The sequence below is a fragment of the Sinocyclocheilus anshuiensis genome, unplaced genomic scaffold, assembly GCF_001515605.1.
Source record: "Sinocyclocheilus anshuiensis isolate Anshui unplaced genomic scaffold, SAMN03320099.WGS_v1.1 scaffold63, whole genome shotgun sequence".
Lineage (NCBI taxonomy): Eukaryota > Metazoa > Chordata > Actinopteri > Cypriniformes > Cyprinidae > Sinocyclocheilus > Sinocyclocheilus anshuiensis.
This window is the reverse complement of record NW_015552625.1, coordinates 1,393,278-1,411,068: the sequence shown is the minus strand read 5'-3', so window position 1 is coordinate 1,411,068 and position 17,791 is coordinate 1,393,278. Positions and strand designations below refer to the sequence as shown.

Sequence of the window (17,791 nt, the reverse complement as noted above, 5' to 3'; positions counted from 1 at the left end):
CAGCCATTTTGGGTTTCAACCGACTAGCCTTTGCGGCAGTAGCTAGCCAGCTAGTTACTTTTTAATCGGGGGAAAGGTTGTTTCTAGTCTACCTTCACGCCGCGGAGTTGTTTTGTTAGAAGACAAACGGTTTTCACAGTGTCCAGTCCACGATGAATCCCGAATAGTAAGTGGTTGAGTTATTACACTGCTTGTTTGTCGTTACTGAGCTCATAATTTACCTGTAGCTACTTTTGACAGGCAGAGGCGATGATGACTAGCTGTGTGTTTAATCTTACCAGCAACTAATATCACTGTATTTTATCTATTTCACTTAGTCAAAGCCGGAAAGCAACTTGATTTTAAAGACCAGAATTTTTAACATCTAGCTTTCTTTAAAGAAGTGTTTTTGTGATTAAGCGGCTGTTGTTGTATAGCGGAGCGCAGCTGGTTTAAATATCCATCCGCGTTACATTTATGACAAGTAGAGCTCATTAGTTAGTCATACCACACCTTTAACACTTAGTATATTGTAATAATTTAATCTCATTCTGTTAAAACACGTGTTATCTGCCAGGCTTCATCAGAAATTAATATGAAAGCTAGCTGATGTAAGCTAACGTCTTCAGATCGCTTTTCACTTAACTTACTTTTTAAACAGCTTGACGAGCTGTTGAAGTAGATAAATAACTGATTAACTTAAGTGGTTTGGTAACCTGTTGCTGACCCCTTAGTTTGTTCAGAAAGAGGGTTGCGGTTTAAGTAGCTAGTTCAAAAATGGATGTCATTATCAGGAAGATAGTCTAGCAAATTACTAGTGAATAATCAGTTAGTCGCGTCCATTTATGTGCTAAAACACCTTTTAAAGTTTATAAAGTAATTTATGATCTTTTATTCATGTGTTTTATGACCTGGGTTTGCCGCACACAGAAATATAGTCACGTGCCTTGTTTAACACTAAATTTTTAATCACAGGTGTATAATTACTGTACACTTGGACACTAAACTTACATGTATAAGTTAAAGTCATGGTTTTTCGGTGTGCTTCTTAGAAATAAACGATGGTTTAGCAAGATTACATGCATAATAGCCACATTTCCACAGCACCAGTCGGATTTGTGCTATCTTGATTTCCTTATCAGTATTTATTTACATAATCTTTAAAGGTATTTGTTGCCATGTTTCCTGTGTCCATTGGCACTGAATTGTGAGGTTTCTACACTCCTGTCTAAATAACTGAATGTGCAGATGTCAAGTATGTCTCAAGGAACTGAAGTGCCCATCCCTTCCTCTATTGTGCGGTAGTCATGTGTAGGTCACATGCCAAATGACAAGCTACACACTTCATTACAACTATCACTAGACTGAGTGTTAAGCAACTCTGTTACTTAATGGACTTCGTATCAGCTGTTGCTTGTGTTTTACATGGTCAGAATAAGGGTGAAGTATGTTTTTTCATAGTTAGGAGCTATTACAATGATAGTTGTTTAGAGGTTAACACTTGTCTTTCGGTTCTTCGCATGATTTGTATAAAAGATTCAATACAAATGTGTATACATTTGTGGCTTCCTGAAAGAACATGAATAGTGATTTTTTTTTTTTAAAGACTGCAAGTCAGAATTCATGACAAGCTTTTAACATCCATATAGGATATAATGCAGAACTTAAGATCTGCATGTTTAAACTTAGTTGAAGACACTTATACCACACCTACTTATTCTGTTTGATAGAAATCAGAAACCAGTGTATAAACCGAGGGTCTTTACATGCAGTTTTTTTGTGTAGCAGGTCTCTACACAGGAGACCTAACAAGGAGAGCATGTCTTGAATTCAGTTTAGTGGGCAGGATGGAGATGAAAACAGACCGTTCTGCTGAGTCGATGAGCTGGTCTTGACCAGACCGATCCACTGGATTTCCTTCCTATGGTCTTTTCTTACTAATGCATGTTGAATAGGGACAGAGGATTTATCACAATGGGCAAAATTCCCTCTCCGTGGAATGCTTAATCAGCTTACACGAGTTTCCCGACCTCAGAGGTCCTCAAGCACATTGTTTCTGTTAAACAAACATTTTATTTTCTGCATGCAAAAGTGGACCAGTGACTGATTTACACTGTTTAACTGAGTTACATCAGAAAATGGTCTTACAGTGCTGGAAAGCAAGGGTCTGATCTATTTCACATGTTGCAGGGGGATTTTAATGACCTCATTCCTAATGTACATCTAAAAAAATATAAACAATGTATAATATACAGTGAAAGAAAGCAACAGTTGGGTTCAAGGCTTGGGTGTTTTGAGATGTAGGGTCAACTGTCTGCATCAATATAACGGGGTACACTCATTCAAAAGTTATTTTTTAGAGAAATTAATACTTTTATTCAGCAAGGATACATCAAATTAATCAAAAGTGACAGTAAAGACTTCTGTTTGTCCAAGAATCCTGAAAAAAAAAAAATTAATATGAATTCATCTTGGTTTCTACATGATATATTTAAATATTAAGATGTGCAACAAGAAGAAATGTTTCTTCACCAAATCAGCAGAAATCATTCTAATATGAATGCTGAAGACTAGAGTATTACCTGCTGAAAATTCAGCTGTGTCATCGCCAGAATAAGTTACATTTTAAAACAATAAAATCAAAAACTTTTAAATTGTAGTATTATTTCACATTACTTTGTACTGTATTTGATCAAATAAATGCAGCCTCAGTGAGCCTTCTTTCAAAAGTATTGCCAATCCCAAACTTTTATACAGTAACGTGTATTTCACACAACTGTACTGTCAAAAATTGGTAGACAAATATTGACTGTCTAATGTTTTGTTACTCTTTCTCCTCATACAGTGACTATTTATTCAAGCTGCTCTTGATTGGTGACTCTGGTGTTGGAAAGTCTTGCCTTCTTCTCCGATTTGCAGTAAGTAGGCTATATGTTTTCCTGCATTTGCCATGATGGAGACATAATTTTTGCAGAGGTTAAATAATCAGCTGTCTTTATTTGTGTACAAAATAACTGTGCATACTAAAAGACTTGTATCACATTTATATGGAATTTATATTTTAATTCAAAGCACTGTGGGGAGAGATTTGACCATTGAAACATCTAATTCACCTGCTGTTTTGCTTCTTTCAGGATGACACATACACAGAAAGCTACATTAGCACTATCGGTGTGGACTTTAAAATAAGAACTATAGAATTAGACGGAAAGACCATCAAACTTCAAATCGTAAGTTCCTTTCTGCCCTGTAATGAAATGAATGTTTGTGTATAAGATTAAATAAATGGAATATACAAGCATGTGATTGAAGAAAAGTGAGCACTTGGTGTTTCGATGGTATGGTTTTAGAGATGTTTAGAGACATCATCAGAGAGAGCAGAGTTATGTCAGTGCTCATCATGAAGAATTTACTTGATCTTTTGATGTAAATTATGTCAGAGAGGGACCTTTGTCTGCTACTATTGAATAGGGCTGGGTTAACATAACAATATTGAGTACTTACTTAATTTTCATTTTGATAAACAAATATCATTTGATGTACTATTTGATGGCACTCCTGCCATCAAATAATCACAAAAGGTTGTGTTACTTCTGATAAGAAACCAAGTCTCAGCTTTCAAATTGTCAATTTTATCACAAAAGTGTTGTTGATTTGATCCTTTAATGTACTATTTAGGGGTTTCCTGTATAGGCCGAGCTTACAGCATTAGTTAAGAGAATCGAGTTTGTGGAATCTGTGTCAGTACTCAGCCCTACTATTGAAGTAGTATAAAAACAGTATTTTTCTGAGCCTATTTTTGCATTTGATTCAGGTGTCATATTATTCCTTCTTCCTTACAGTGGGATACAGCAGGGCAGGAGAGGTTTCGCACAATCACATCCAGTTACTACAGAGGAGCACATGGCATCATTGTAGTCTATGATGTTACCGATCAGGTGAGCTCATCCAAACCTTAAGCAAGTGTCATAATTTCACTATAAACACCTGTGAAGATACCTTAAAATAATGAGTTTTAATTTCTGCTCTACTGTATTTGTTTTAACATTTTTTTTATGCCCTCAGGAGTCCTTCAATAATGTTAAACAGTGGCTACAGGAGATTGACCGCTACGCCAGTGAAAATGTTAACAAGTTATTGGTTGGCAACAAGTGTGACTTAACAACAAAAAAAGTTGTGGACTACACAACGGCAAAGGTAATATTGCTTCGTATTACTTAAAGGGGTCATATGACGTTGCTAAAAAGAACATTATTTTGTGTATTTGGTGTAATGCGATGTGTTTATGCGGTTTAAGGTTAAAAAAAACAGATTATTTTCCACATACTGTACATTATTGTTGCTCCTCTATGCCCCTGAAACGCGTAACGCGTCGATTTTTACAAAGCTCATCGTTCTGAAAAGCGAGGTGTGCTCTGATTGGCCAGCTATCCAATGCATTGTGATTGGCCGAATGCCTCAAGCGTGTGACGGAAATGTTACGCCCCTTACCATACTGTGATGCCGTGTCCCAGAGCGACGAGACAAAAACATTAAAACTCATTATAAACGAGGCATTTGTTGCATCCAGTGGGGACATAATTACGAATTATAATGACTTATACTGTCTTTTTACGCGTTGCGTTGCATATCGCGCCGCGTAAACAAAACCATGTCTGCATTTGTGATCGGAGAAATGACAAACAACAAGACTTCTCTACTCTGCTCAAAACTCGCGTTTGAATCATCAGGGGCAAACTCTTTAAATATGAAAACGTACTTACAGGCTGTGAGTCAGAAGCGCCAGACTGTCCTTGCAAAGTTGGAACTGCCCCACTTTATAGAAACAGCCTTTGTGTGTAGACGGCATTGTAGGCAACTTTCCCAGGTTCAGGAAACAGTCCTCCGTAAAATGCGCTGCACACATCTGAATATTTGGGTTGAACTGTTCTCGAACAGTGTTGTAAATACAACTTAACCACTAATTTCTAGTTGTGTCCTCTTTTTGAAGGCCAAACAGAGTAGTTTTGCTTTCACAATGAAACACACAGCGTCTCCACGACATGGCGGCGGCGGTAACAATACTACAGCGAGAATAAAAGTTACACCTTCTTTCTTTGCGTGAACATTTGGGTGGTGTTATGCAATCTTCCCACACAGTGACGTAGACGTGGGGGTGTGTTTAAACGAGGCGTTTTAGGAGGGCGTGGACTAGTCTTAACTTTTATAAAGAATATCTCTTTCGTTTGAGACTTTAGTCTTTGCAACTTTAGGGATCTTATCTATGCACGAACAGCTTGTAACACCAAAGAGAAAGGAAAACTTGAAATCGCATCATATGACCCCTTTAACTTATTCCACTATTATAATGACTCCTTTTCAAAACCTAGTGAGCTGCCTTGCTGTCAGACTGATTTGGAATGTTATACATGGGCAATGATAAAGTGCATAGGATACTTTTGATTTCAGTAGATATAGCATGTTGATGCGCTAATGATGCTGTAATAAACATAAAAATATAGAATGCACACTTTAGTAAAAATTTGAAATCGTACCTTATACATTTCAGTACTGAATGAATTATTTTTTTGATTTACTTTTTTCACTTTGTCTGGCATTTTAGAGCTCATAAGGCATTCTGGGATTGCCTTCTCTATGAAGGATGCATGTGCTGCTGCCTGTCTTATAGAATGTGTCAGGAGCAATTTTATTTTAGTATCAGGGTGCGAACTACGGGGGAGCTAGGAGGAGCTCGGCTCCCCTTAATAAGACATGGGCTCCCCTGAAAACGTGATTTGTGAAATTTTAGGGGGTCTCAAAAAATATTGACTTATTTTGACGTGCAATTTCAGTTTGGTGTAATGTGATAATTGTGGATTATTATGTGTAAAATTGCAAAAATATCATTCATTCATGCATGACAGCGATTTAAACCCAATTCACTTCAATAAAGATAACTATACATGCTATTCTTGTCATGAGCATCAAGGTGTGGAGGCGCTGCGGTGCAAATTCCACTCATGTTTAGTACATGTTAACTCAAAGATTCGTAGAAAAAATATAAACGTTGGACTCTGTGGTCGATTCTGTGTTAAGGTAAGGCATGTTATTCGCAATTATGTGTTGTGGCTGGGTTGTTATAGGTCTCCGTGACTCTCGATGTCTTAGGCCTAATTGAATGGAGGAATTATGGTATTCTTCTGTAGCCTGACGACGAGTAACTTTAACCGTTGTTCATGTGAACTCAAAGACAGCCTGATGCTTTTATAGATTATTTGTGGGTGGCTGTTTGTTGTTTCACCTATCAATTCGTGTCGATAAAGTATAATAGGGTAAATCCTGTATAGTGATTTATCCTATATAGTGCTTGCATAAAGCAAGTAGTGCATACACTTGTAGCTGTTATGTATCTTTGTAAGTCATTGTAAGTCTTCTTTCGAGGCGTCTTCTTTTGAGGCATGCGCAAGCGCACAACCTTGACAAGTGGGCTCCCCCAAAGTCCACTGTATAGTTTGAGCACTGTTTAGTATTATTTCTATGTCATTTCTATTTTTTTTTTTATCTATATTTTTTTGCATTTTATTTTAAATACTTCTATTTAGTTTTTTTCAGTTTTACTACTTTAACTTATTTTATTTCAGTTAGTTGCCAAAGCAACCTCTCTTTTTCATGCAAGTTTTTATTTCAGTGAACATTTTTTTTTTTTTTATAGTTTTAGTTGTGGTTGACAACACTGCTTTAAATTTCTGCATATATAGGCAGCTCACTAGGTTTTGGAGCAAAGCCTGTGTGTACATTAGATTTGCAGTCGTTCACTTTTCCAGTGTTCTAACGGAAAGAATGGCTTGGTTTATCTCTAGGAATTTGCTGATTCCCTTGGCATTCCTTTCTTGGAAACTAGCGCTAAGAACGCCACCAATGTGGAGCAGGCCTTCATGACCATGGCTGCCGAGATCAAGAAGAGAATGGGCCCCGGAGCCACAGCTGGAGGCGCTGAGAAGTCTAACGTGAAGATCCAGAGCACTCCAGTGAAGCCTGCAGCTGGAGGCTGCTGCTGAGGACCCCTCGACCCCCTTCACCTCGGCCCCTGGATCTTGGAGCAAGAGCCCCCACAATAGGAGAAAGAAAGGGGGATAGATCATTTGTAATGGAGCAAAGAGTGAATATGGAGAATAGAAAGAATAAAAGAGAGTGTGAAACAGGCAACAATTTAAGTGACCCAAGTTGTACTGTATGTAGCCGCACTACCAAAAACATTCAAAAATCTGCTCTCAACGATTTTAAATCCTCTGTGTGCAGGTTTCTAAGAATAATGTGTGTATTTATCTCACTGCATTCCTACTGCAGGGCTGGTCTGTGGTCAAAATTCAATGACATTTTCTTTTTCTGTCCTTTTCCTTTCTTACTTTGTTCTTACTTGTTGATTATTTTACTGTTTATATTTGCATGTGTAGGTTTCTGTCCCCACGGATTGTTTTGCCGTTCTGTTGCGATCAACCGGGCAGCGGTGGTTCACAGTCCTACATCTGTTTAGTGAAATATATGTACATATACACTATGTATATATATGTAAGATCTGAATTGACAGCTCTGTAGAGTTACATACATGATTCGAGTAGTTTTACCTTCTTTTGCATTTAAGTTGTGGCTGCAGACTCTTGTAGTTTTGTTGCGCGATGTGTAACAAGTTCACAAAAATATAAATAACTATTGTACGACCATACTGTACAATATCAGTATGTCTACGATTCTTGGTGGGACATGTAGAAACCCTTTGTTTTATTTATTCAACATTTATATGCAAATATATTGTTCCATTAATATACAATCGCTCGATATTGGCCATTTACCTGCGGAATGCATTGAAAGCAACAATCTCACAATTGCATATGTGACTCAAACACTATGTTCTCTTTTTCATAATAAAGGCAAATGAATTCATTTTTTGAATGAACTCTGAAACCGTTCATGTCTAGTTTATCATTTTGTGCAGTTTTAGATGGAAGTTTCACATATCCTAGATGGGACATGTAGTATTAAAGCACCCCAAAAGCAGTTAATTCATATTTTAGTATTATTTACATACTAATACAGTATTTATTAATATTTTCAATTAGCTTTTATATTTCTAGTTTTAGTGTAAATTTTAAGTGCTTTTGTCAATTATATTTGATTTTAAATTTTTATTAAGCTTTATTTAATTTCCATTTTATTTGTTAATGTGAAGTTATAATAGATTTAATAGACTGATGATACGCGGGGCAACTTTGGGCAATGTTGCCGTCAATGGGCAACCAGGTGAGACACGGTCCACGACTGATATCAAGTATCCAGAGAGAAATTTGTTACCCATTCTCAATGGAAAAGTGGCCAAGCAACACTGCTTAACAAAAAGTTGCCCCGTGTATCATCAGCAGTTTCAGTTTTGAATCTATATTATATTTAAGCTTTTTTAATAAACAAAAATAATACTGGTTCATGGATCTTGTAGAATAACAGAGATCTTGATAGCATCCACCCTCTGAAATAACTGATTTAGTTTTTAGATTAAAATCATTAAATCTTCTAATGCAATTTTAGCAAACTTTCTAAAGGCCTGAGTAAATTGAGGACCTATTTTAATACTGTATGTGATTCTGTATGTATGAATGGTAATCCTTGAGTACAATGTGCGTAAATGGAATTTAGTAATTTTGCATTTAATGAAGTATCCATATCAAAACTAACACAGAAATGTAGATTTTAACCTATTAACCAAAATAACGAAAACTATCAAAAAGGAGAATGTTTATTGTTAAAAATACTTTTTTTGTCAGCATAAAAACAGTTGCACATCAATCCATGATCTCTGCAGCTGAAGTTCTTCAAAACTTTGAGGTTTTTAGTTTGCTGTCAAATTAATTCAGCTGATTCCACAAAATGCATTATGTGTCACAATTATTGCATTTCATTCATTTGATGTTAACAGACTGACATTGTTTTCTCCCTTTAAAGAGGTAGTTCACCCCACATTTAAAATTGTGTCATCATTTACTCACTCCAAGCTTTCTTTCTTCCAAGGAACATAAAGAAAGGTATTTTGAACTATGCTGATGACTAATCAACATTGGACACTATAGACTTTCATTGTGTGGACAAAAAACCAAACAGACATTTCTCTAAATATCTTTTTTTTATCTGCAGCGGAAGAGTGACATGAGGGCGAGTAAATGATGACAATTTAAATGTTTGGGTGAACTGTTGCTGTAACACAATTAATCAAATATATGTGACCTTGGACCACAAAACCAGTCTTAAGTCGCTGGGGTATATTTGTAGCAATAGCCAAAAATACATTGTATGGGTCAAAATTATTGATTTTTCTTTTATGCCAAAAATCATTAGGATATTAAGTAAAGATCATGTTCCATGAAGATATTTTGTCAATTTTCTACTGTAAATATATCAAAACTTAATTTTTGATTAGTAATATGCATTGCTAAGAACTTAATTTGGACAACTTTAAAAGTGATTTTCTCAATATTTTGATTTTTTGCACCCTCCAGATTCCAGATATTTGTATCTCGGCCAAATATTGTCCTATCCTAACAAACCATACATCAATGGAAAGCTTATTTATTCAGCTTTCAGATGATATATAAATCTCAATTTCGAAAAATTGACCCTTATGCATTTTGTGTTCCAGGGTCACATATATATTTTTTTAAGTTTATATGTATGAATGTTCACCAAACAGATTATTCATATATTCAGTATGTTCACATATTAATGATACCATTGATCACACTAATTATCAGTCAAAAAATACAGTATATCTTTGTGAGGCACAGGTTACTCAGAAGGGAAACTAAAGCTGCAGGGATGCTAATGGAGGCTGGACTGCTCTCCATTAAAACTTAATAGGGTAATAACCTGAGATCACAATCACGATTGGCACCATGTCTGTGCACCTCTTCAGTCAAACAGTATTACTAAGTTGAGCCATCACAGGACATTTTTGAGTTAAAAAAAATGACAATAATAAGCTGGTGTGTAAAAATACAAAGTGAAAAATTCATCACATATGTTGTGACAGTTAACTCAAGCTTGTGACAACACCACTTCTGAATACAGTAAACGTGTTAAGCGTGTAAAACAAAGAAAATGGTGACATAAGAGTCAAGTAAGAAGCATTTTTCATCCTTGATGTGAAAAGACCAAAAAGGACACGCCTCAGTGAAGACAGTGAGCCTTCCCAGATTCCTAATAATTCTCAGAAACTGCTTCTGTGGAGAAAGAGTGAGAAACTATTTGATGATGCAGCATTTTAATAATCAAAAGAGGCTACAGTCAAGGTGACACATAGAAGTTACATGTGAACAGTGAACTTAATATCACAATGATTACAATTCAGTCATCCATTTCGAGAGCTCTAACCATGTGATGACACTAGAGGGCACTATAATAATAGTTGATCATTTATTTACCTGATGCTTCCTCAGATCTGGGGTCAGTGAGGCACTCCATGGCTGACAGAATAGAGGAGAAAAGATACTCTGAATGAGTTTCCAGTGTGTGAGACTGCCTCTCTATCAGCACCAGTGTGTCTTTCAGAACTGAGGAATCAGGAAAAAAAATATTAGCAGCAGTATGAGGACAGCTAAACACTAATGTGTTGACAAAAACAATGCTTGATGTGAATTCTGAAATGAAGTATGCTAGCTAGGCAACAGCAGGGCTCTCTAAGTTAAGCATGCATGGCCGCATTCTCCAAGCAGAGCGTTTCCTGTTTCGGTCTGATGTAACTCAGTATTGGGTTACACTGCACAACATGTCCAAAACTGAGAAGCAGTATACTCGTAGAAGTGTACCAACTGATCAAGAAACAAAGGAAACAAAAAGTGCATTACAGTGCTTTGGAAGATAAAAAGATCTAATGTTTATTCTAATTTAAAATTGAATAGCTCTAGAGCCGCTACCGAGTGTTCAGTAAGAAAATGCAGCTTTTTCTTTCCATTCAAAGTAGTCATGCCAATTCAAGGTTCAGTACAGCAGCAGAATGGTAGAGAGAATTTTGAAATTATATCTTCTTATTGCATTATAGTTTGATAAAGGTAGTAAGACTCACATGGAGAGGCTGAATTCATGCAATGCAAAAGCATCTCTCCGGTCTGCAGAACATCTGCAGTGAGGGGCTTATGAGCCTGAACTTCTTCCTGAAAACTCTGAAAAATATCATGTGGTACAGTTATGTGCTTTTTGAATGAACTTCTTTTGTAATCAAATTTTTACACTTTTTATTGTCACATAAGATGCATGTGCACTACCATTTAGAAATGTTAGGCTCAGTAAGATTTTTATTTTAATGTTTTTGAAAGAAAAAAAACATCTCTTATGCTCACCAAAGCTGCATTATTTATCCAAAATACAGTAAAACAGTAATATTGTGAAATATTATTACAATTTAAATTAACTGTTAACTATTGTAATGTCAAAGCTGAATCTTTAACAGTCATTACTCCACATGATCCCTCAGAAATCATTCTAATATGATGATTTGCTGCTAAAAAAAATGTTTATTTTATTATCAATGTTGAAAACAGTTGTTCTGCTTATTTGTGGAAACTGAGGTAGATTTTTTCAGGATACTTTGGTGAACTTAAAGTTCAGAAGAACAGAATTTATTTGAAGTAGCACCTGGTCACTTTTTTGATACATTTAACGCATCCTTAATGAACAAACATATTACCTTCTTTCAATAAATATAATAATAATGATCTTACCGATCCAAAACTTTATTAAATGGTGGTGTAGTTCACAAACCTTGTAATCAGCCAAGGAGGTTTTGACGCTCTCCAAGTCAACCATGGGAGGAGAAAGAACTTCTACTTTCTCTACCACCTTGTGCAGCCACTGAATCAGTTTTTCTAGGTTCGAGCAAAATGCCTATTAAAAAAACGATACAACATTTCTCATTAATTCTCAGCCGTCTCAGGACTTCACAACAGAACAGAACTAAAACAGAAACATCTACTCACCTGTATGTGCTGCATTAGTGACTCCTTGGTCTCATTTTTGTTCTGGTCTGTTTGTATTGTCCTCTGAAGCTCTGACATTGACAGTCTGCTCAGTTGATCCATAACAGCTTCCACCTCCCTCATGTTCCTCCTATTCATGTCTTGGCTAATCATCTGGATTGTGGAACCAGGCTCTTTTGATTTATCTAAATGATCCTCATGTGTGAGAGGAATTTCAGAAACTGATCCCCTTTCTTCCACCAGTGGTTTCTGCTTTCCCACTTGAGCCGTTGGTGATCGGACTGAGGTGATCTTGCTCTCCAGGGATTCCCAGCTGGTGATGACTGGTTGGCTCATCTGGTCACTAATGTCCCTCAGCTGCTGTGAAAGCACCTGAAGTTCTTGTAGCCTTTCTGGTAGGCGAAGAAACTCTTCGTCCAGTGAATCAGGACAAGGAAGGATGTGAGTTGAACTAATGAAAGTGGGGACAGGTCTGAATGTCGAGAAGATGCCAAATTTACGATAATGGGCCCCTGGCTTCCCGTCACAGTCCAGACTCTCAACTGACAAGCCAGCTTGGTCTAGTGAAGAGTACAGGCTACTGGACATGATGCCATCCAAGGATTTAGAATGTGATTTGTTTAGAGCACAAAACTCAGTTGACCTTTGCGCTGTTCCTGGGCTACACCGTTCCTGTCGAGTCCCTGTATAGGATCGGTCTAAACAGGACAGAGTGGAAGAGTGGTCCAACTCAATGCCTGAGTCTTGCAACAATGGATCAGTTCGCAAGAGAAGATCCACCTCTAATGAACCCCATGTACCAGCCATGTTGGGTCTCAGAGGGTACGTGTAGTCCAGGAGCTCCTGGTACTCCTTTTCAGGATCCCAACTGGGGGATTTGCGGTTTGGAGAAGGTGGCATAGAGTTGGGGATGGCACAGGCCCAATAGTTGGCCTGATAAGGCGACGTGTGTTTGAACCCATGTTGACGGTTCTTACCGTAAGATCCTGTGTTAAGAAGAGAATCTCTTCCTCTGTCCATCATCTCACCTGGTCTTGTTTTTACCTTTCTTGTGAAATGAGACGTACGATTGGACGAATAAGAAGTGCTTCTAGGAGTGGATGTCCACTTAGGCACTGGGTGTGCTGTGAGGCTCAAAGAAGCTGAAGGGGGACTGGACAGACTGCGTCTGGCAGCTGAAGAGTTAAAAATAGGATCCTCGTCACATGACCACAGTCTGAGGTCTGATACGCTCATGGAGGTATCCAGGTCTTCTCTGGATAATGGTGGGGAGGATTTATAAAATGGAGAATCTTCTGGGATATGTCTGAATGACTGTTTAGACAGACTTTTGTCCTTTTCTTTAGGGGAATCTGCTTTGTAACTGATCTGAGGAAAAATAGACAAAAAGAGGAAATGGTTAATAGGAACTCCTGGGATGCAGACTAAAACATGACCAGGGAGCCACTGGCTCCTATAATTAAACATAGACTACCATTTCAAAAGTTTGGGGTTGATAAGTTTTTGTTGTTGTTGTTGTGTTATGCTCACCAAGGCTGCATTTATTTGATGAAATATACAGTTAAACCATAATACTGTGAAATATTATTACAAATTTTGTAGGCTCCTTTGGATAAAAGCATCTGCTAAATGACTAAATGTAATGTAAATGTTAATTAAAATAACTCTTTTTTTTATTTTAATATATTTTCAAATGTATTCCTGTGATGGAAAAGATGAATTTCCAGTCTTCAGTGACACATGGTCCTTCAGAAATAATTCTAATATGATGATTTGGTGCTCAAAAACCATTTCTTCTTATTATCAGTGTTGAAAAGACTGTTGCTTACTATTTTTATAGAAACCGTTTTATTTCAGGATTTTTGATGAATAGGCTAGAGAATCTTTGAATTCATTTCGAATCACACATAATCAAAAAATGACTGATGGCTTAGTTAGGGAGTCAGTTGTGGCTTAGCAACAGCTCTAAATGATTAACTGACTAAATTAATCTGATTCAAACCTCTAACTGGATGGTTTTAAATTATTTTTACAAACATTTTGCAACCATTTTAGACGCAAAATTCAGTACAAATTTGGAAATTCAGTAAAAAAATCCTCAACAGCTCACTAAGACTTGTTTCATTAGATTCTTACCCTCTCTGAGTCTTCATGTGTAGATGAGTTCTTCAGGATGGGCACCTGCCATTGTGTGGAGATCAGTGGTTTTCTCATGATATAGAGGCTTTTGTCCGGCATATACCTGGAAACAGGTGCCATAGTGACTGTCTTTTTGCTGCCACTCCTCTCTTTGTCTGAGCCCTTGGCCTCCTGGACATTTGCAGGCCTTGTCCTCTCAACTGCTCTGTGACTGAGGGGTCTAGTTTGACCGCTGCGAATGAACTCCGGGATCCTGGACTTCCACCTCCCATAGCTCGTGTTCTCCATTTGTGAGGAGGTGTCTGATCAGGCCTTGTCAACTCCGAGAGTCATAGCAACACATCCAGATTCTGTGGTTCCTCATTGAGTGACAGCTAAAAGGTCATAACAACACTGTGTATTAAACACTGCTTAAATAAGCTCTGTGATAAGTGTGGTCTAACATGATGCAGGGCTTGTTTACTCGAATAGAGTTACTTCTGATTTGGATAAGCAATCTCATTAAGGCTACATGTTCAGGCTTGCCTGAAATTCATGAATGCTATTTGTCCATGCCTAACTACAAAAGTACTACTACTACTAACAGATTTAATCTATGAAAAATCTTAAATTAAAAGTAAAAAATAAATTAGTTAAAAACAAAATTATAAATTAATTACATTTAATGAAAAATAATTTACTAATTAAATATAATAATACTTACTGTACAGTGGCAAAATATAATATCTTGACTTATATGATTATGTGTCAGATGAACGCTGATAAATGCAACAGCGTGCAGACAAAGCAGTTTCTTGTACTATGTCTCTGTGGAATACTAGACTTTATCTGTTTTTTGATTGGCTGAGAAACCTGGTTTCCATGGCAACCGACAGAAAATGACATGTCATGAGAGGTGATCACGTGGGGACATTTAAATCATAGCCTGTCTGCAAACAAAGACAATCATATGTCTTCACCACTGAACCACTGAACAATTTTAATATGACACTTGCTGACAGGGTTCTCATAATTGTTACTGACAGTTTGCAGGGCTATATGTATGAATTTGGTTACTTTGTATTGTAGAGCAAGGAAGCAAAGCAAATTCTATCAATATGTTATTTGTGGACATAAAAGCCAGCCAAGTTGTTCTGAGACTGATCCTTGGGCTACAATGGCACTAGATCAATTCAAACAGTGCAAATCCTATAGAAGGTCATATAGGCTTGATCAGGGGCGATTCTAGGATTTTAATTTTAGGGGGGCTCAGCACCCAGTGAGGGTATAATAATAATAATAGCCTAATAATAAAAATATATATATATAAATAAAAAAAAAATGTTTGATTATAGGGGTCGTGTACTAAACTTATTGCAGTATTCCACTGTATTGCATAGATAGGTATAACATTTGAGTACTGAATAAGCCAAATTCAAGTCTTCATGATCTCACACACACAGCTTGTTTACTGCAGCCTACAAACACAAAATGTTTGCATTTCTAGTACAACCCTCTTTCCTTAGCTCAAGTATGCAAACCTCTTTGCCACATGCACTGGAATATGTATTATATTGAAAGTTAGATTTTCAAATGAAAATGGCAACATGATCGTTTTATAAAGTATGCGTTCATATGTGCTTCATTTTCGCTGGAGGAAACAGCGGTGGTGTGATGAGGGGTGAATGCAGTGAAAACTTAGGCTACAGTAGATGGGGAACCGATTATTGCTCCCCCGTGATATTTTGTAAACTGGATTTATGACAAAGAACTGCACAGATGCAGATATTACAACAATCTATCGTTAAACACACACCTTGTCCTCTGTTTCTCGCTCTGCGCCGCCGCGGTCTGTTTCAGGAGGAGCCGATCGAAGTCTGCCGCCGTTTTCATATGAAGTTTAAAGGGTTAGTTCACCCAAAAATGAAAATTCTGTCATTAATTACTCACCCTCATGTCGTTCTAAACCCGTAAGACCTCTGTTGATCTTCGGAACACAAATTAAGATATTTTTGATGAATTCTGAGAGCTCTCTGACCCTCCCATAGACAGCAATGTAATTACCACGATCAAGGTCCAGAAACATAGCAAGGAGATCGGTAAAATAATCCATGTGACATCAGGGGTTCAAACATAATTTTATGAAGCTAGGAGAATACTTTTTGTACGCAAAGAAAACAAAAATAACGACTTTATTCAACAATTTGTCTCCTCCGCATCACCCTGATGCAATTTTGGAGAATATCCACTGAAAGTAAACAGCATATGCTATTCTGTGTCAGCCGCACCACACGGATACGTTGTTTTCGTTCAAATCAAAGTGTAAACAAATAGAAAATGTATCCGTGTGATGCAGCTATGGGAGGGTCCAAGAGCTCTCAGAATTCATCAAAAAAATCTTAATTTGTGTTCCGAAGATGACCGAAGGTCTTACAGGTTTAGAACGACATGAGGGTGAGTAATTAATGACAGAATTTTCATTTTTGGGTGAACTAACCCTTTAAAGGGGACTGAAGCGATCCCGAATTCGTGTAGTTTATAGTGCTAATGGCAAAATATAGCTATAGCCCCCCTAAAACTGGCCTAGGGATGCCCATGGGCTTGACTGACAGTTAGCATGACAGCCTGGTCATCAAACAAATGCCTAAAGGCACAATGTCTGCATTAGTGCTGGGCGGTATACCGGTTCATACCGAATACCGGTGTTTATTTTTCTTATGATATGAATTTTTAAAATACCGCAATACCGGTTTCGTTTAAATAATGTTCGGAACATGTTTCAGGGGGGGGTCTTCTTTCACTGTTGCACTGTGGCGAGGACACAGCTAGTGCTGGGCGGTATACCGGTTCATACCGAATACCGGTGTTTTTTTAAAATACAGCAATACCGGTGTCGTTTTAAATAATGTTCGGAACGCGTTTGAGGGGGGGTCTCTTTTCACTGTTGCACTGTGGCGAGGACACAGCTGTATGTGTTACTAAGCGGGAAAGTTCCTAAACTGAAGCTGTAGAACTAATAGAACGTGATGACACAGAAGAATTCGTCCACAATATCCACTGACCGCCACAAATATCCACCACCCCCTGCCATCAGCTCCCGCGTCTCTCACACACACGAGCGTGACTTTAGCACTAGATTTAGCAACTTTCAGACGCTTTTAGCGGCTTTTCCCCATAGAATATATATACTGACAAACCTAGTGACTTTTTGGATAAACCTTAGCTATGATTCAGTTGGAAGATGTCGCCAGTGCTGCCCCGCGAGCGCGAGGTCTGACTCTCCCGGCGCAGTGTCGTCTCTCTCTGCGTCTGTTCTGTGCAGTGATCGGCAGAGAAGCATCGCTTTCAGCTAGCCGTACCACAGCCGACTCGTCAATAAATGAGTACAAAACAGCATTTCCAAGCTCCTGTCGCTTACTGACTGTTTGGAATTATAAATATGAGCATAGTTCGTCTATTAATATAATGCAAATTTTTTTTGCAAAAAATCTTTTTTTTTTTTTGTTACTGCGAGGTAGAGGCAGTGCGCTGCATGAGACAAAAAAGTAAAATAGCCAAAACCACCGCATAGCCGCTCAACATGCATCTACTGTACATGCATGTTGATTTTATCAGACGATGTCGCGATTATAAATGAGAGTGGCTCCTGGTTAACGTATAAATGGGTCGTGTTTCGTCACTATTTAGAGTGGAATTTT

General features: G+C 37.6%; 2 protein-coding genes across 2 annotated transcripts in view; one reads left to right on the top strand and one right to left on the bottom strand.

Moving 5' to 3' along the window:
• Window positions 1-6: 6 nt before the first annotated feature.
• rab1ab (RAB1A, member RAS oncogene family b) lies at window positions 7-7,925 on the top strand. The gene is made up of 6 exons (XM_016457759.1): window positions 7-166; window positions 2,825-2,897; window positions 3,114-3,209; window positions 3,822-3,917; window positions 4,045-4,176; window positions 6,819-7,925. Exons 1-6 carry the CDS (start codon window positions 153-155, stop codon window positions 7,014-7,016), a joined length of 609 nt encoding a protein of 202 aa, XP_016313245.1. The 5' UTR covers window positions 7-152; the 3' UTR covers window positions 7,017-7,925.
• Window positions 7,926-9,794: 1,869 nt separating this feature from the next.
• cep68 (centrosomal protein 68) overlaps window positions 9,795-17,791 on the bottom strand; it is a 10,847-nt gene continuing 2,850 nt past the window's right edge. The window contains exons 2-7 of the mRNA XM_016457975.1: window positions 14,112-14,488; window positions 11,976-13,343; window positions 11,761-11,883; window positions 11,066-11,162; window positions 10,425-10,553; window positions 9,795-10,223 (exon numbers count right to left, since the gene is read on the bottom strand). Of these exons, the coding sequence (XP_016313461.1) occupies window positions 10,201-10,223; window positions 10,425-10,553; window positions 11,066-11,162; window positions 11,761-11,883; window positions 11,976-13,343; window positions 14,112-14,402 (2,031 nt within the window). The 5' untranslated portion in view covers window positions 14,403-14,488 and the 3' untranslated portion in view covers window positions 9,795-10,200. The remainder of the gene's footprint in view (window positions 10,224-10,424; window positions 10,554-11,065; window positions 11,163-11,760; window positions 11,884-11,975; window positions 13,344-14,111; window positions 14,489-17,791) is intronic.